We start from the raw sequence: 18,238 nt of genomic DNA on the forward strand, positions 1-18,238 counted from the left end.
ATCCGTTTGTTACTTAATTACTACGTGTATTAGATACTTCGCTTGCTCCTTCATTTTCTTATATATCTACAGGTAGAGAAGAGAGAAGAAAAGATTCCCAACAATATACAGAGAAGACTGATGGATTCTTCTTCTGACTCTTTGGTGTGTCCTCCGTTTGGTTACTCAGGGAAGTACTACCATGTTAGTGGAGAGTGTGTTCGGCAAAGCAGTTTCTGTGAGGGCAAAACAGTTCTGAGTCAAGGAGTTGGTTACTCTGTAACATTATGTTTTGTTCAGGTGGGGTGGTAATGCTCATATCGTCTTCCTTGGCTTTTGCTTCTTAACTAGTACTATTGTTACAGCAATGGTGTGGTTCTGCCGTTGTCAGTGCACTTACTGGCGTGAGTATTTGTGCTGCAAGTTTTCTAATTCCACTTGGTGTTATAGTTTACACATTAGCAGGTGGATTAAAGGCGACTTTCTTCGCAAGCTATATACATTCTGTCATTGGTAAGCTACCTCAAAACCGTTCTAGTAATTTCCTATAACTAGCTTACTACCATGGCTTCTGAATATAAAACCTATGTACATAATGGGCTCGTGTTTATTTCAGTGCTTTTGGTTGTGTTTGTGTATCTGGTTTATATGGCAAGTAGCGAGCTAGGTAGTCCAAAAGTCATATATGAACATCTCTTGGAAGCTTCCAGCTAATCAAGAGTGTGTAAGGAACCAATTTCTCATGGTGGACAAGCTTGTGGACCTGTTAGTGGCAACTTCAAGGGTTTGTATGTCACAATGTTGAGTTCTGGTGGTCTAGTTTTCGGCATCATCAATATCGTTGGAAACTTAATTCTTGATTTGTTGAAGCCTCCTGATTCTTCCGAAATATTTCTCATGGTGGACAAGCTTGTGGTCTAGTTAGTGGCAACTTCAAGGGTTCGTATGTCACAATGTTGAGTTCTGGTGGTCTAGTTTTCGGCATCATCAATATCGCTATATCTAGCGTACTGATTCTCATGAAGAACAGTAGACTGAAGCAATAACATACCTTAGATTTGATTTGTTGAAGCCTCTTGATTCTTCATAAATATTTAATTCTTGGTAAATGGATGAAGAAAAAATTATGCAGGATAATATAAAGAAGAAGAAAAGCTTTGAGAAATAGCAAGAAGCCAAGAACAAAGTTATTCTTCTTTCTTCTAGTATTCTGTATTTTTTCTCCATGTATTAGTTTTGTCCCTTTTCTTGTTTAGTTTTCTTCAAAGAAAGAGAGAGAGATTAGTCGGGTTGTAGAGGAAAGGCTAATTGTAGGCAAGTTTAACTTTAAGGTTTTCCTAAATATTTATTTTTTTTACTATTTTTTTGTTACCTTCTTTATCTTTGAGTTTTATAGAGAGAGAAACCATCAGTAATCTTTATCTCTCTAATTTGTTTTTAGTTCTCTTTGTAAAAATAGAGTTTATTGACCTGAGTCCAACTAACCACCCGACTACTAATAAAATTTTGGCCGGCTGTTATTTTGGAAATCTTTAAACAAGACATAGAAGAAGAAGTTATTATTGAAATCTTTTTTTTTTTTTTTTTTACCAAAATCTCCTAAATAAAATAATCTTGCTATTTTGGACGGGTTTTTGAAGGGAAGTTTAATTAAAACAAGATTAGCAACTGAATTGTTGATGAAGTTACAGCTACCAGTAACCTAATAACTAGGATTACAGAAAGAGAGAACAAGAAAGAAATTACAGAAAGAGACAAGGGAACAAGCTTGTCTAAACTACAATGAGAAACAATAGTCGCAGTTCTGTTCCCACCACCACCACCACCACAAGGGATGTTTCAAACCTTCATGGAGTTTATGCTATTGATGAAATAATGGTGGACATACTGAGTAGACTTCCGGCCAAGTCACTTATGCGGTTCAAGTGTGTGAGTAAGAGTTGGTCCTCTCTGATTCAACAAAAACAAAGATTTTTTCTCGTTACACAGTTGTCGTCGATCAAAATCAAATAAAAAAATCCTCATCCAGTCTTGCTGGGAAGGAACTGGCAGATTCCTCACACTAGATTTGTTCAGGCGGAGTATTGAAGATGTGACAACAATTCCGCGTACATGGGAGAGAAAGCGCATACTAGGACCTGTTAATGGTCTGTTATGCTTCGTCAATAGTTTGCAAGGTTCTGTTCTTATTTACAATCTTTGCACTAAGGAAGAATCACCATGGATTACATCAAATTTTTTGAAAAATAAGAGTAACGGTCTTGTTGATCCTCTAAGTGGATTTGGTTTTGATCCTGTTACCCAAGAACATAAAGTATTATTAACGTGGCTGAAAAATGATTATCAAACAAGTGCTCCAAAAGACGTAATATGTGAGGTATTGACAGTTGGTGAAAATACTTGGAGAACGACTAAACAAGTGCTACCGATTACAAACTTTGACTGGAAAGATCCAATTTACTTGAATGGTTCTATATATTGGTTGATATTAAACTATATGAACTGGGAGGAATGGTTGGACGAAATATTAGTATTTGATGTTGGAAAAGAGAAATTTAGATTGATAATACCCCCAAATGGTATAAGATATAGGTTCAATCGCGAATTTATACTAGAAGTTGATGGACAATTAGCAATAATGGAGAGAATGGTTTGTAATGATCAAAAGAAGGTGACAAAGATGAGGGTGTGGACTTATAAGGAGGAAGGTGAGAATAATTATAAGTGGAGTCGGGAGATGATTGAATTGCCTTTTTGTTTCGAAAAAAATGAGATTCGTATTATTAAATCAATTCCAGGAAAAGATTTGTTTATGATTACAAGTAATATACTAATTGACTTGGGGGAACCTCCTTTAATTTATTTTTACGACATGAAGAAGAAGAAGCTTACTGAATATGGTAGTTTGCCTCGGCCAGACAAAAAATTTGAGGAGCGTTTCATTTTGTTAGTTCTTGAAGAGAGCATTTATCCTGTTGGAGCACAATTACCAGTCCCCGACCACCACGACAAGATGATCACCACCAGTCCACCACCACCACCCTTGGTTGACACCGAAGAATGGTCTAATACTAGTATAGTAATTAGTGTGTGTTGTTTTTATGGTTTGTTTTCTGCTCTTAATGTTTTTAGGAAGGAAGGACTTTTGTTATAGTTGACTCTAGTATGTATGTGAGATCATTTTAAAATAAAGCTTAGTTGAATCTAGTCTAGACTGTGTGATCATTTTAACATATAATAATAAATCGCTATATTCGATGTAAGTTTACAAAACAGAAGAATGCTTCATTTTAAGCAAATGTAGCAACATCACCTCGTTTTTTCTGAGAATTCAAAAGGCAATAATACAAACTATATCACCTCTTGAAATATGATGCTTCTAAGTGAGGAGAAGCGTAACAGGACTAATACCATAAAATAAACTGAAACAACCCTCAAGACGGCTATGTAAAAGAACCTAAAGCAATTTTACTTGACAACAATCCTGATGTCAAGAACGAACAAACGCAAGGTAAACTCGGATAAAATGCTCTATAATCTTATCATTTGCTTGTATATTTCATTAGTGAGGTAAAATTCATCAAGTGATACTTTGGAAGTTTCGCTGAACCGACAAGAACGAAAAAAAAAAAAAAAAATCATAACAGTATGAATCATAAGTATGATGCGAACTCACAGAAAGTACATATTACCTCAATTTGTTGCTGCAAACCCAACAAAGCGATCATGAGTTGGTTTCTTCCTTGGAGATAACTTGAGGAACCAAGTTACGCCTTGCTGGTATTTTCTCGTAGGAGTAGACGCATGACACAAAATATAACAATTTTGAACCCATGAAACGATTCGGTCGTAGCAGATAGCAAAAGTTTTGTTCTTCCTAGTCAGTTGACTCAGTTCCATCTAGCCTGTTGGAAACCGGGTTCTCCCTTTCGCACGTAACAAGAAAACTGTAATCCGACAACTAGAAGAGTACTGCAGCAGTGATAAGTTCACTTGTTCATACCTTTAGCCAACTTTAGATCTGAGTACTAAATCTTGAAAATCGTTCATGAAGCTCAAAACCTTTGTTCTGAATAGCCTCGTGCTGAAGTCCAAACATTCGTCCAGGTTATGAAATTGACATTCACAGATAAACTGTCAAAGTTTTCTCATGCATACCATATACTGCTCCAAACTGGCCGACTTCAACTTATTCAGAATTGAATTCTAAATGTCATCATAAACAGACTAAATAGGTGTAACACTAGCAACCAGAACGTAATTTTCCTCGTTCCCCACATTTATTTCATACAACTCCGAGAATACCTTTTGTAGTTCACAAATCAACATCTCGTAGAAAGACCTGTTAGTGGGAATGACATTCATCACAAGAATACCATTAGTACAGAGAGCCATTTTAGCAGCTAAAAGTACGAACAAACTCCAATGGTGGAGCACTTGAACCATTAATAACATCACTAGAATCTAAATCCACCATTATGACACATCAAACTTACAATCATCTTTACCTTAAACAACATCTGGATCCAAATATTCATTTGTTCACATCGATCCCTTTCCTCATTCCAAATGCTTTTATGACATCTATACCATCTCCAATGATAATACGAAGTAGTAATTCACTTTCAACCAACCCAAAGTAACTCTTTGCAACCATAACAACTATCTCATCACTCTCCACGCCAAGTACTTCAAACCGAAGATTTAGGTTGCTTGGAGAAATAAATGAAAGTTGCAGGTGTGTGCTTGAAGTTCAAAACGAAGCACTAACTTTCATTAGTGGGGGTTATTCGTTCAGACCTTTTATTAGATCTTCAAAGTTTTTAAGATCTTTTAACATATTTCAATTGTCAGGGCCGGCCCAAGTATATCGGAGGCCCCGTACAATATTAGAAAAAAAATTAAATTAAATTGAATTTAAACAAAGCAAAGGGTAGGAATCGAACCCCTGACCTTTTATTCAAAATCTAACCAAATGGTTGAAAATCAATGTTCTCAATCTTATCTATTATGTAACATAATGCTCTTAAACTTATTCTCATCAACAGACAAAAGAGATAGCTATCAAAGAAGGAAAAGAAAACTAACTAAAAAACAAACTAGTATTTACTTGAGCTCAGCCCAGGAATAATAATCTGTTTGTTACTTCATTTTCTTGTATATCTACAGGTAATAAAGAAGAGGAGAGAAGATTTTTCCCAATAATCTAAAGAGAAGACTGATGGATTCTTCTTCTGACTCTTTGGTGTGTCCTCCATTTGGATACTCAGGGAAGTACTACTACCAGGTTAGTGTAGGAGAGTGTGTCCGGCAAAGCAGTTTCTTTGAGGGGAAAACAGTTCTGAGTCAAGGTGTTGGTTACTCTGTTATTTTAGGCTTCGGCGCCTTCTTTGCCTTCTTCACATCTTTCTTGGTATGTCTATAGTACTTCTTTTCTTTCTTTTTGGAAAGGGTAAGATTCGGACGCTGATCTTCCCTTTGGAGAGACACACACATGTTAATCCAATTAACAAACTTTTTTACATTCAATTAATTACTTGTAATATAGGAATATGAAATTCTCAAATACTTGTCTAAATATTTTCTCCTACAACAATTCACAATCGAATTAAAAAGGTTTCATCTTTCCATCAAGATTGAGAAAAAAAAAAGTCTTAAATTTTCATTAAACTTATATGAAAACTCAAAAACCTTTTTGTTTCTTATCCTCCATGAATTAATGTGTGGTTAGGTGTGGGTTGAAAAGCGATATGTTGGAGCTTGTCATACATCAGAATGGTTCAATACGGCCGGTAGAAGTGTCAAAACAGGACTCATTGCCAGTGTTATTGTTTCCCAGGTAATTTTGAATTTCGATTATTCCTGTAGTTCTAATAATTTAGCAAGTTGAACTCTTTGTTTATTTTGTTCTTTTTCTGGATTTAAATTTGTTGGATGATGAAGTGGACTTCGGCTCCCACAATATTGCAAAGTTCAAATGTTGCTTGGGTATATGGAATTAGTGGACCATTCTGGTATGCCACTGGAGCAACGATCCAGGTTATTTCTTGTAAAACTTTCAGGATAGACTCAGTTTGTTCCTGATTAAGGAATAAATCTTTGGTTTCTTACTGTTGAATTAGATGTTCATATTTGCTGTTATCGCGATAGAGATCAAAAGAAAGGCTCCTCATGCTCACACTGTCTGCGAAATTGTACGAGCCCGGTATGTATACAATTGTACGAGTTACTCGAGATATTTTAACTCTATACTTGTTGAATTGCAGTCCTTACTTATATAGTTATGTAACATATTGTTTTGTTCAGGTGGGGCGGTAATGCTCATATTGTCTTCCTTGGCTTTTGCTTCTTAACTAGTACTATTGTTACAGCAATGGTGTTCCTTGGTGGTTCTGCCGTTGTCAGTGCACTTACTGGTGTGAGTATTTATGCTGCAAGTTTTCTAATTCCACTTGGTGTTATAGTTTACACATTAGCAGGTGGATTAAAGGCGACTTTCTTCGCAAGCTATATACATTCTGTCGTTGGTAAGCCACCTCAAAACCATTCTAGTAATTTTCTATAACTAGCTTACTACCATGACTTCTGAATATAAAGCCCGTGTACATAATGGGTTTGTGTTTATTTCAGTGCATGTCGTTTTGGTTGTGTTTGTTTATCTGGTTTATACGGCAAGTAGCGAGCTAGGTAGTCCAAAAGTCATATACGAACGTCTCTTGGAAGCTTCCAGCAAATCAAGAGTGTGTAAGGAACCAATTTCTCATGGTGGACAAGCTTGTGGACCTGTTAGTGGCAACTTCAAGGGTTCGTATGTCACAATGTTGAGTTCTGGTGGTCTAGTTTTCGGCATCATCAATATCGTTGGAAACTTCGGTGCTGTCTTTGTTGACAATGTGAGTCTTTGATTCTTGGCTATTTTATTTTTTTATTCTTGTAGAATAGTTCTACTTCATATCTGTTCTATGTACATAGGGATATTGGGTTAGTGCTATAGCTGCAAGACCATCATCAACTCACAAGGGATACTTACTGGGCGGGCTTGTTTGGTTTGCGGTGCCGATCTCTCTTGCAACATCACTTGGTATAGGTGCACTTGCTCTAGATCTTCCCATAACTGAAAGCGAGGCGAATCGCGGTCTTGTTCCTCTTGCCACTGCTATAGCTCTGATGGGGAAAGGAGGTTCTATTCTTCTTCTCACTATGTTGTTTATGTGAGTCTTCCTTCCGTATTCTACTCTTTTCATTTTAATGAACTTAAGATAAATGAGGAAAAACAATGAAATGCGCATACTTTATACCAGGGCTGTGACATCGGCTGGTTCGTCGGAACTTATCTCAGTTTCCTCCTTGTGCACTTACGACATTTACCGTGCATACATCAATCCAGATGCAACTGGAAAGCAAATTCTTGGAGTATCAAGAGGAGTTATTCTAGGGTTCGGATGTTTCATGGGAGTACTGGCTGCAATACTAAACAAGGTTGCAGTTTCCTTGGGTTGGTTGTATCTAGCCATAGGAGTTCTAATCGGATCAGCTGTTCTTCCAATAGGTTTCATGCTTCTATGGAGGAAAGCTAACGGAATAGGCGCTATTCTTGGAGCCATTGTGGGTTGTCTTCTTGGAATTACAACGTGGTTAACCGTGGCAAGAATAGAGTATGGGGACATTAATCTTGATACGACGGGTCGAAATGCGCCAATGCTCGCCGGAAATCTCATATCTACATTGACTGGGGGATTGATTCATGGAGTCTGTAGTTTTATGTGGCCTCAAAATTATGACTGGGAAACAACCAAGCAAATAACAACAGTTGAGAAAGACAAGAGTACTGAATTACCAGCTGAGGAGTTCGAGGCGGAAAAACTACATAGAGCTAAGAGATGGATAATAAAACGGGGAGTTGCCTTTACTCTTGTGCTTGCTTTCTTGTGGCCTTTGCTATCTCTTCCAGCAGGTAAATTATACATCATTGCTTAATCTGTATCGCCAAGGGCTGAGCCAGCTATAGCTAGTCTGTGGCTGCAGTCATGGGTCAAAAGCTTGAAATTATTAGGTTTCTAAACTAACTCGGTCCTTACCTAGTCGAGTGCCCCGCCTGCTTTTTTTTTACAGTGTTGTGTTTAGCCCTTAACTTCGCCCTAGTTTCATATCTGACCCTTAACTTCGCCCCCTATTTTCTGATCCGATTCCTTGTTGACCTTTTATATTTGTAGGCTAGCTAGTTCTAACCTACAATCCTGGCTCCGCCCGTTTGTCTCTCTACTTATTTTTGTTATAACGTTATTTGTTAGCAGTCATTTGTTTATGCTCCTTACTATTAAACCACATATTATGTTTTGGAAGGTATAAATGAAGACGAACATCGGTATGGATTTACTAGGTATGTGATTGGTTGAATAATTTGACGCAGGAGAGTTCAGTCTGGGATACTTCACATTTTGGGTAATCGTAGTTATCGCATGGGGTACGATAGGATCTGCAATAATTATAGTACTACCTTTGGTAGAGAGTTGGGTAACAATCAAATTTGTGTTACTAGGAATGTTTACTAACAAAGAAGTAATGGAGAAGATTGAAGAAATGAATATGAAGATGAAAGCAATCATGTTGGTAGTACCAGAGGCTGAGCAGATTTACTTAATTGAACAAGAAAAGGCGAAGAAGAAGTCAGACGATCGTGATCAGGCTTCATTGAGCGAGCAACCATGAACAAACGGACGGACGGACACTTAAACTACCTGAATCCATTTCGATGAAGAAATGAAAGTTGCAGGTGTGTGCTTGAAGTTCAAAATGAAGTAATAAGAACATATGAATTTGGTATAGGTTTACTTAGTTATGGTTTAAACTCCTCTCATGTCTTGTATCTTGTTGCTTAAATTTCAAGGGTTTATCTTCTTAATTACTCTGTTTTGTGGCTTCTTCTCCTTACTTCATCTATAGAGTTAATCCTCAATCTCCTCTGTATAACAGTTTGTTTGTAATTAGCATCTTTTTTGGCCTCATATTTTCGTAAATTCAAAATTGACTTTCTTTTTCTACAACAGTCGGTTAACTTCAACTATGCTGACTATTTTGTTTCCCTACGTGTCAGGCGAAGACATGCCCAGCTACAACCTTCTCTAACGCTCTCTGCCATGTAGTGACTTGCATTCTCTTTTTCTCACGCTTACTAGAATGTCCAGCTACAACCTTCTGTGGGATGTGTTCCAAGACGCTTTCTGGTATCGAATTGTTTGATGCTGCAGGTGCACGCAAATGGGCCAGAAGTCTGTTTTTATTTATGGCAGGCTAGATGGATTTGGCTCTTATTCTGTATCGAAGGCCTTTTGACCCAGGGGGACCTCAAAGGATTAACGAGTGACTATATCCGAGAGCACCTGATATTACGAACAATCCTTACAACACAAGACGAGTCGATTGCATATTTAATGACTGAAAATCCTCTTTGAGTTGGATGACAACTTACATAATACTAGGGCTGGGGGACAACAAATCCTCTTTCCCCGTCCAAATAAGGGTGTCGCCTAATCGATAAAAAATTCGAAATCCTTTATTCGTTCTGCTGACGTAACTCGCCGAATATTTATTCAGTAGAAATAGAGGAAAAGATGATCTCGTCACAAAGAAAAAATAATGTCTACGTCTTTGCTCCACCATTGTCAATTGATTTGAGTTGAATGACCACACATTTAACATGGTATCAAAATTAGGTCTACTGTCCACACGTAGTCCAGAAAAAAAAAAGAATACGTATTAGACTTAAAAAACACTACACACAAGGAAGCGTGAGAAAATAGTACCAAATGAAAATTCTAGTAATTAAGAACATAAAGTTTAGGTTTTTCCAACTATTGCATATTGGTTTTGAGTTGGATGATCACAAATTTATAGACCGATAATCTGAAAAATGTCAAAAAATTTTAAGTTTTATCATAGATCCTTATATTGTTCCCTGAGCCAAAATGGCCCTAGTTTAGTTTGTTGTTGTTGCCGCCTAAAAACCTACTTTTTTGAAATACCAGGGAAATAGTTATCTGTTCTAGCGGTTGAGAAATGCAACCCAATCCTCTTTATCCCAACTGTCATTTCTGTCCATACAAACTAATTTTCACTCCCAAGTCCCAATCCCCACCAAAATGTATTTTCTCTCTCTCTCTAGAATCAATTCTTTCTCCTTCCACTCCCTCAATCTCTTTCTCCATCTCCATCTCCATGGCACTTTCTTTACCTCTACCTATCTCATCTCTCTCTTGCTCCTCTCCATCTGCAATCCTCGGAAATTCTCGAGTTTTTCTCCCTAAATCGAAGCGAAATCTCCCTCGTAAATTACCTAATGACATCGTCGGTTTGCATAAGTATTCTTCTCAATGCAGAGGGAACTCGAACCCACCCGTTAGAGTAGTCCATGGACTTGGCACATCAAGGTTCTTGAAAATGGTCGACGAACCTCTCCTTGGATACAATACTCCAAACAGAATCCGAGCGAAATCAAATGCCACCAAAGAAGGAAACAATTCCATTGGGCTCCCAAGTGTGAGATTTCCGTTTTCTTGAATCAATGGTTTTAATATTGATTTCAATCTTTTTCGTATAAATGTAGTTCGTACATAATATTCTTTATATTTCTAGGTGTCATTGTAGGCAGTGGAAATTCTTCATTTGGTTGTTTCTCTTGGTATAATCCTCGCAATGGATAAACTTCTCAAACAAGTTTTCGTTGATGCTGCTATAAAGTTCCCAAGTGCCCTGTTCGGGATGTTCTGTGTTTTCTCTGTTCTAACAATTCTTGATTTGATCGTACCTCCTGCTGCCTCAAGCTTGATGAAATTCTTCGAACCCGCGATAATATTCATCCAGAGGTGGCTGCCATTATTTTATGTTCCATCTTTAGTGGTTTTGCCTTTGGCTGTCAAAGATATACCAGCAGCTTCAGGCCTCAAGATTTGCTTCATCATAGGTATATATATATATATGCTGAATGACATTTTGTTTGAACACAATATACTAATAATCTTCCCTTGTCTGCGATAGCTGCGGGGTGGTTGGCGTCACTGTCTGTTGCGGGTTACACGGCCATAGCTGTACGGAAGCTTGTAAATACGAAAATGGTAGCTGCCGAACCAATGGAGAAACCATCTCCCTTCTCAAATTTAGAAGTATGGACTTGGGCCTGCATTTTGGTTTCATCTTTCGGTGTGGCCCTCGTTTACCCAACTTCACTTGGAACAACTGCAAGAACATGCCTTCCTTTCCTACTATCATCGACCGTGTTAGGGTACATTGTCGGTTCTAGGTAATGGCTTCTTCTCCTTCCTCACACTTCTTGTGTTCAGTTTCATATGAAATTCTAAAAAGTTGTTGGTTTATAGGTTACCGTCGGGCGTCAAGAAGGTTTTTCATCCGATCATTTGTTGTTCGTTATCAGCAGATTTAGCAGCCGTAGTACTTGGGTACTTCTCGGGATCTGGACTGGATCCTGTTCTAGGTTTATTACCAATTACTAATATCCAAGTTTTCGAGATAAAATCTTTATGCTTGTGCTTAAATAAAAGAATGGTTTATGCAGGAAACTACCTCACAAAAGTATCATCTGATCCTGGAGCTGGTGATATACTGATGGGATTTTTGGGTTCTGTTATCATCTCTTTTGCATTCTCTATGTTCAAACAGAGAAAGGTAGCTAGCTAGCTAGCGGTCATCTCTTCTTGTGTTTTACTTGATGAATAATTAAGACGAATTCCTTTTAACAGCTTGTAAAGAGGCACGCAGCAGAGATCTTCTCATCTGTGATAATATCGACTATATTCTCATTATATTCAACGGCCCTCATTGGACGTCTGATTGGGTTAGAACCATCCTTGACTCTATCAGTTCTGCCTCGATGCATCACAGTGGCCTTAGCCCTAAGCATTGTCTCCTTGTTTGAAGGTATTTTAACCACTGATTCGTAAAATGGTTTTTTGCAAGTCAAAGGTTATGCACAATGTACACTTACGTTATTGTTATCTGCATATATAGGTGCCAATGCTTCTCTCACAGCCGCAGTGGTTGTAGTAACTGGCTTAGTCGGTGCGAATTTTGTACAAACAGTGCTCGATAAGCTTCGGTTACAGGATCCTATCGCTCGAGGAATAGCAACTGCTTCTAGGTATATGTTCATATTCTAACGAGTCATCCTGAACAAGAATTGGCGTAGTTAGAGTCTTTTCTCGATTAAAAACTTTCGTTTATGAAATTTCAGCGCACACGGATTGGGGACAGCGGCATTAGCAGCAAAAGAACCAGAGGCACTTCCATTTTGTGCTATTGCATATGCACTTACTGGTATATTTGGCTCCTTGGTCTGTTCAGTCCCTCTGGTGAGACAAAGCTTGATATTCATTGTTGGTTGAAGGAATTAACTCCAATCTTGCGTGAGATTCACACACACCAGCCACCTCTTTGGATCATTCTCTTCTTGTAACAAGATTTGATGTATAATTTACCATGATGATCACATGCAAGAATGCAGCCTCCTCAAAAGAGTAAAAATACGACTGTTCACCACTCTATCATGAAAAGCTTATTGTTAGCAGACTTGTTTAGGTGGTTTATTGCTGCTAAGATGAGCTGAGCATTCTCCTTGGCACTAGCTGCACCTCCCTCTGTCACTTTAATAGTCTATCACAAACTTTAGTTCCTCTTATTGTCAGAGAGGATGCATCTTTCTAGCACTCTCTTACTCCCACATCTCATTTTCGCAATTAACTTCATCTTCGGAAACATATCTGTGTCCTTTCTTTCTATCTTTCATGGGAAGCAAATGAGCATGAATACCCTAGGCATGGGATGCTGCAGGTGCAGCAAGTTGACCTACAGAACCCCGACGTTCTTCAGGGACCTGTAAACATGCAACTATCAAATTAGAATTAGATGAAATTCAAGCGGCGATGGACAACTTATGTAGCCGACCACCACGATAAATGTGATGTCCGCCTATCAAATATTGACAAACAAGGAATATTCTACTTCTAGATTTTTAACAGTAGTAGAAAATAAAGCCCCAAAAGGATATTAAGTAATCCAAAACAGATCAACAATGAAGATAAATAGAAAGGGGTTGAAGATATACCCTTATTTGTGATTTTGAGTGCAAACTCGATAAATGAGATTTGCACGAGAAGAGCTTCATGGCCAGGAGTAAATTATATCTATGAAGTTAATGAGGGATCAGTCATTCACTACAATCCAACTACAACCTGGAGATTTCGTTACTCCTTTACTTTTCTTGGCCATCCTCAGTTCTTTCTCATCCATCTGCAATCCCGCAACAGCATAAATGTTGGATAAAACCACATAAGGAGTTGCATTATCTGGTTCCAATTCAAAAAGATGTCCAGCAGCGAGTCTTGCAAGATCGACATCCATGTGAGTCCTACTCGCACTAAGGAGAGCACCCCACACTCCAGAATGGGGTCTCATTGGCATAGATTGGATCAAGTTAAGTGCTTCCTTGAGCAATCCTGATCGACCAAGAAGATCAACCATGCATGCATAGTGATCCGCTTCAGGTTCAATTTTATGAACAGAACTCATAGATTTGAAATAATTCCAACCTTCTTCTAATAACCCTCCATGAACACAAGCTGAAAGAACACCGAGGAAGGTAATTTGATTAGGCTCATGGCCTTCCATCTGCATTTTTTTGAACAACTCTAGAGCTTCGTTTCCAAAACCATTTAGAGAAAAACCTGTTATCATTGAGTTCATAGAAACAACATTGGGTGTTCTAATACTTGAAAATATTTTGTAAGCATCGCCAACATTTCCACATTTCGAATACATAGCAACAAGAGAATTTTGTATAGACAAATCCAATCCCGTGTTCATCTTCACAACATACGCGTGCACTTGCTCTCCCAGGTTCAAAGTTGCTAAACTCGACGAAGCACTAATAATACTACTTACAGTGAGAAAATTTGGACGGATTCCTTCTCGAATCATTCGAACAAACAACCAAAACGCTTCCTCGTATTCTCCATTAGACACAAACCCTGAAATAATAGCTGTCCAAGCGATATCATCTTTCGTGGGCATCTCATTGAATAATTCGACAGAGTTTTCAATTCTTCCCTTATTTGAGAATCCGGATATCATAGTGGTCCATGAAACAACATCTCGTTCCTGCATTTTCTTAAAAAAAGAGTAAGCCGCTTCAATTTGATCATTTTGAACAAAGCCAGCAATCATAGAATTCCAAGAAACTATGTCTTTCTTCTTCATCATATTAAATAATTTAGTTGCTTCACCCATCCAACCCATTTTGCAATAGAAATTAATAATAGAATTACCCAAAAATAAATCGAACTCAAAACCCATTGAGAAAATCAAACCATGAACTTGAATTCCTTCTTTCCATCTACCCACATTCCCACATGTTTCAAAAATCACAGTTAACGTAGTAGAATTAACATTAACATGATCTTCGTCACGCCTCATCGTCAAAAACAACCTAAATCCATCTTCCCACTGTCCAATCCTCATATACCCACTAATCATAGTCGTCCAAGAAACAACATTTCTCTGTGTCATCTTCTGAAATAACTCTTCGGCTTTATTAATATCACCATTCTTACAATACCCATCTAACATTGAGCTCCACGAAACAACATCTCTTTCCACCATACCCTCAAAAACACCCACTGCTTTTTCCAGTTCACCTGACTTCAAATACCCATCAATCATTACATTTGAAACAACAGGGTCTCTCCCAATCATTGGCATCTCAGAGTAAACCCTCTGAGCCTCGAGTAACATCCCACTCCGAACAAAACCCGTAATCATAGTAGCATAAGATACTGAATTTCTCTCTGGGATTCGACAAAATAACTCGTAAGCTTCACCAATTCGGAGATTGTTACGTATATAAGCAGTGACCATAGCATTCCAAGTTGCAGTATTTCGTTGAGGCATTTCATCAAACAGTTTCCGAGCTTTAGTTATCCACCCATTATCAGCATAAGCAGTGAGCATTGCTGTCCAAGTAATGACATTTTTAATGGGTAAACGATTGAAAATAGATTCAGCTTCTTTAAGGTTCCCATTTCTTCCATTTTTTGTTATCTCAGAGTTGTGGAGAACTAAGAACTTGCTGGTTTTTTTTGTGGTAGTACTCCTTAAGATGGGTGATTTGGTGGGGTTTAAATTTGAATGAGTTTGAAATGAAAGAGTGTTGATGAAATCGGGTAACTTGGAAAAAGAGAGAGATTGGTTCAGAAGATTGAAACTACGGGTTCTTAACATTCTTGGTGACGAACCATGACAAGAATTCGTAGTAAACCAAGACTAAACTTATTTGGACAAAAGACACATATCCTGGTTGGGTTGGGTCACGGAGGTGGTTCGAAAAAATAGATTTTTTTTTTACCGGACACACGTTATATGTCCTTAAACGTGATGTCATATAATTCTCTTTCCGTCCCTCTCTCTTTATCTTTCCAGACGAAGAGGGTTCCAGCGAATGAGACATTTCCCTTCGCGGGAGTTGTGTGAGAGAGGGAGAAATCGTGAGATAGAGAATGCCGAGTGAGAGAGAAAGCGACCTAGAGAAAGATAGAAAGAGATGGAGCAGGAAGGAGGAGAGAGAGAGAGAGAGAGAGAGAGAGAGAGAGAGAGAGAGAGAGAGAGAGAGAGAGAGAGAGAGAGAGAGAGAGAGGGGGCAACTGTGAGTGAGAGAGGAGAAGAGTTAGAAGATGTGACAATGGTAGTCAGAATGGTGGTGGTGGGAAGTTGTGGTGGTGAAAGTGATAGAGAAGTGGAAGATCAGGGGTGATTTTTGGATCAAGTTAATTTTAGACTAAAAATGAAAATATGTTCCCGTAAATGTACAAAAGACATAGATTTCCTATAGAATTCATTCTATGGAAATTATTCTTTATATTCCAAAGTTGTGTCCTCCGTAAAGGTGTGGCCTTCGTAAAGGTTTGGTTTGAGATTAAAGGAAGGGAAATACGGCCCAATTTCCTGTTAAAGGAAAATACAAGGAGAGGGGATGACAAAAAGTGATACAGAGAGCAAAAGAACAAATCGAAAAGAGACAATAGGGGACTGGATGTTGAGCTCAATGCCCCGCAAGATGCCCTCAAAGCCTTTAGGGCCAAAGATGTCTTTGAAATGGTATTTACTGAGTTTATCCAATTCATGATGTAATATGTTCATGATGTATCCACGTCATGTAATGATGTAATTAATAGCTATTGAGTCTGTTATAAGCAACTCATCACATGGGATGCATGTTACCACTTTCCAAATACTTGCGTTTTTGTTTCAACATGAAAAATATCAGCTTATAGAAGTCCAAGTGGGCAATTGTTTCTCAACAAAAAAAAAAAAAAAAAAAAGTGGGCAATTGTATATGCGTATTCACTTTTCAAATGAATGGGCAATTTTTTTGTTTTTGTTTGGACACAAAGAGGAGCATCAATTTGTACAACAAAAAAAAATGAAAATTAGTAGGAATCAAAAGTTACAATTGCGTCTCGTCACATGGGATGCATGTTATCACTTTCCACTTGAATACGACATGTTTGAACTGTTATTTTAGAAAAAATCATCAATGATGATATAGAAAACTAATAAATCTATATAATAAAATAGAATGAAAAAATAGTGATAGGGACAAACATTCTTTTTTTAATAAATGATATTATCTAGAAGCTCTTCTCAAAATTTAAAATATAGTCATTTTTAGAAATAAAATAACATATTTTAAAAAAAATAACTATGTGCTTCTTAAAAATAAAATAATTAATTTAAGGAGAAAAAGACAAAAGATATTATAAGAATAAAAAAAAAATTTGAATCTCTCTCTCTCTCATAAAATAACTAACTTAAGAAAAAAATTAAACAACAGAAAATAAACAATAAGTAAAATACCAAAAAGGAATACTGGATTAAAATTTTGTTAAATTTAATTGATACAACTGTATGTGTCCTATAACACAAGAAATATCTAAGTCTTGTGATAAAACACATACTTTTTTTTTTTGATGAGCAATAAAACACATACTTTACTAATATAAGTTTGAAATGCCTACAATATACTTATGATTTAACATGCTAAATTTGAGCAAACATTTCCACTCACAAACAATGATGATGTTCCATCCAACCTATTTTCCAAAAGTTGGTGGACGGCCCAAATTTATAGAGAGAGAGAGAGAGGAGTGAGAGGATCATTTATTCATGGCTATGTTTTTAGAATAGTTCATTTGTCTTGTACCTTTTTTTTTTTTTTTTTTTTTTTTTTTTTGGAAATCAAACTTCATATAACGGCCAAAAGGCTAATGAGAATTACAACATGAAGTTTAAAATAACAAAGACAAAACCAAACGAGCCAACAAGCCAAGATATGCCCACTTGGGTTGCCTCTGGAACTACCTGGTCTAACTGGTGGGCTACTTCTGGTACAACCACCACTCGCCATTTAAGGGTAGTTATATAGTCGATGCTTCGTTCACCTTCTTCTTCGATGATCAAAACACTCGACCCTGGAGAAAATGAAAGTAACAAAAGGTCCTAAAGACCAACATAACAGGCCCTAAAGACCAACATAACAGGCCCTAAAGACCAACAAAGAGACATAAAGAAACAAACTTTTATTGTACTAAGAAAATAAAACTAGTAACTCTTTCGTCTCCCTTGCGTTCTATCACTAACTGGATCGATTTTTGACTTCTATGATGTCTAACTTTGAGGAGTAGAAATGCAGAACTTATGCAAGAACTGATACATGTCGGTCGCATTTGAAGTGAACATGGATCAAGTGACGTTGGGATACTAGAAGATGTAATTTTGAGGCTTTCCATACCACCATCCAACCATAATAAAAGACTCAAATGAGTAAGGCAAAACAGCAACACTCTCGAGTCAGGAATTTCGTCGAACAGATTATGAGCAACAATCAGATAGAGAAAGAACACACCTTTATAACACACCTCCATGACTAAACCATCATATCCCACCCAAGGAAGACCACATAACCCACCACCGCCCCACAGAATTACAACTCCACCACCATCACCATTAAAACACTTCCATGTTCTTCACTTCTCCACACAACCACCTCCACCTACACACAGGAACCGTCCCTAACCACCATCCAAACTCCATCACCAGTCCCTCTAAACACCAACTCTGAAGCCAAACCCCCTCTCATACCACCACCATAGCCTGATCAATCAACGCTAAAAGATAGAAAAAGGAAAAGAAAAACGAA

General features: G+C 37.7%; 3 protein-coding genes across 6 annotated transcripts; 2 read left to right on the plus strand and 1 right to left on the minus strand.

Annotated features, from left to right (window-relative positions):
- The first annotated feature begins 5,038 nt into the window (after window positions 1-5,038).
- Window positions 5,039-8,984, plus strand: LOC147560081 (urea-proton symporter DUR3-like). Of its 4 annotated transcripts, XM_086662122.1 has the most exons (10): window positions 5,039-5,148; window positions 5,250-5,392; window positions 5,711-5,818; window positions 5,923-6,018; window positions 6,102-6,184; window positions 6,286-6,506; window positions 6,610-6,872; window positions 6,952-7,190; window positions 7,281-7,933; window positions 8,390-8,984. In XM_086662122.1, exons 5-10 carry the CDS (start codon window positions 6,102-6,104, stop codon window positions 8,686-8,688), a joined length of 1,758 nt encoding a protein of 585 aa, XP_086518248.1. In that variant the 5' UTR covers window positions 5,039-5,148; window positions 5,250-5,392; window positions 5,711-5,818; window positions 5,923-6,018; the 3' UTR covers window positions 8,689-8,984. The 4 variants fall into 4 exon arrangements, with proteins under 4 accessions (XP_086518248.1, XP_086518247.1, XP_086518246.1 ...); XM_086662121.1 differs by having other exon boundaries at window positions 5,039-5,392; window positions 8,193-8,984; XM_086662120.1 differs by having other exon boundaries at window positions 5,039-5,392; window positions 8,323-8,984.
- A 1,031-nt stretch (window positions 8,985-10,015) lies between these two features.
- LOC147560082 (Tetratricopeptide repeat (TPR)-like superfamily protein) lies at window positions 10,016-15,674 on the minus strand. The gene is made up of 2 exons (XM_086662124.1): window positions 13,094-15,674; window positions 10,016-12,862 (listed from the first exon to the last, which is right to left on the minus strand). Exon 1 carries the CDS (start codon window positions 15,262-15,264, stop codon window positions 13,192-13,194), a length of 2,073 nt encoding a protein of 690 aa, XP_086518250.1. The 5' UTR covers window positions 15,265-15,674; the 3' UTR covers window positions 10,016-12,862; window positions 13,094-13,191.
- On the plus strand, window positions 10,036-12,513 carry LOC147560083 (plastidal glycolate/glycerate translocator 1, chloroplastic). The gene is made up of 8 exons (XM_086662126.1): window positions 10,036-10,515; window positions 10,624-10,939; window positions 11,014-11,275; window positions 11,352-11,467; window positions 11,549-11,658; window positions 11,733-11,910; window positions 12,001-12,130; window positions 12,224-12,513. The coding sequence occupies exons 1-8, from the start codon at window positions 10,036-10,038 to the stop codon at window positions 12,372-12,374; spliced, it is 1,743 nt and encodes a 580-aa protein (XP_086518252.1). The 3' UTR covers window positions 12,375-12,513.
- Window positions 15,675-18,238: the final 2,564 nt, after the last annotated feature.

This window comes from Eschscholzia californica, unplaced genomic scaffold (assembly GCF_041429995.1).
Source record: "Eschscholzia californica isolate CP2 unplaced genomic scaffold, dmEscCali1.0.p SCAF_2, whole genome shotgun sequence".
Lineage (NCBI taxonomy): Eukaryota > Viridiplantae > Streptophyta > Magnoliopsida > Ranunculales > Papaveraceae > Eschscholzia > Eschscholzia californica.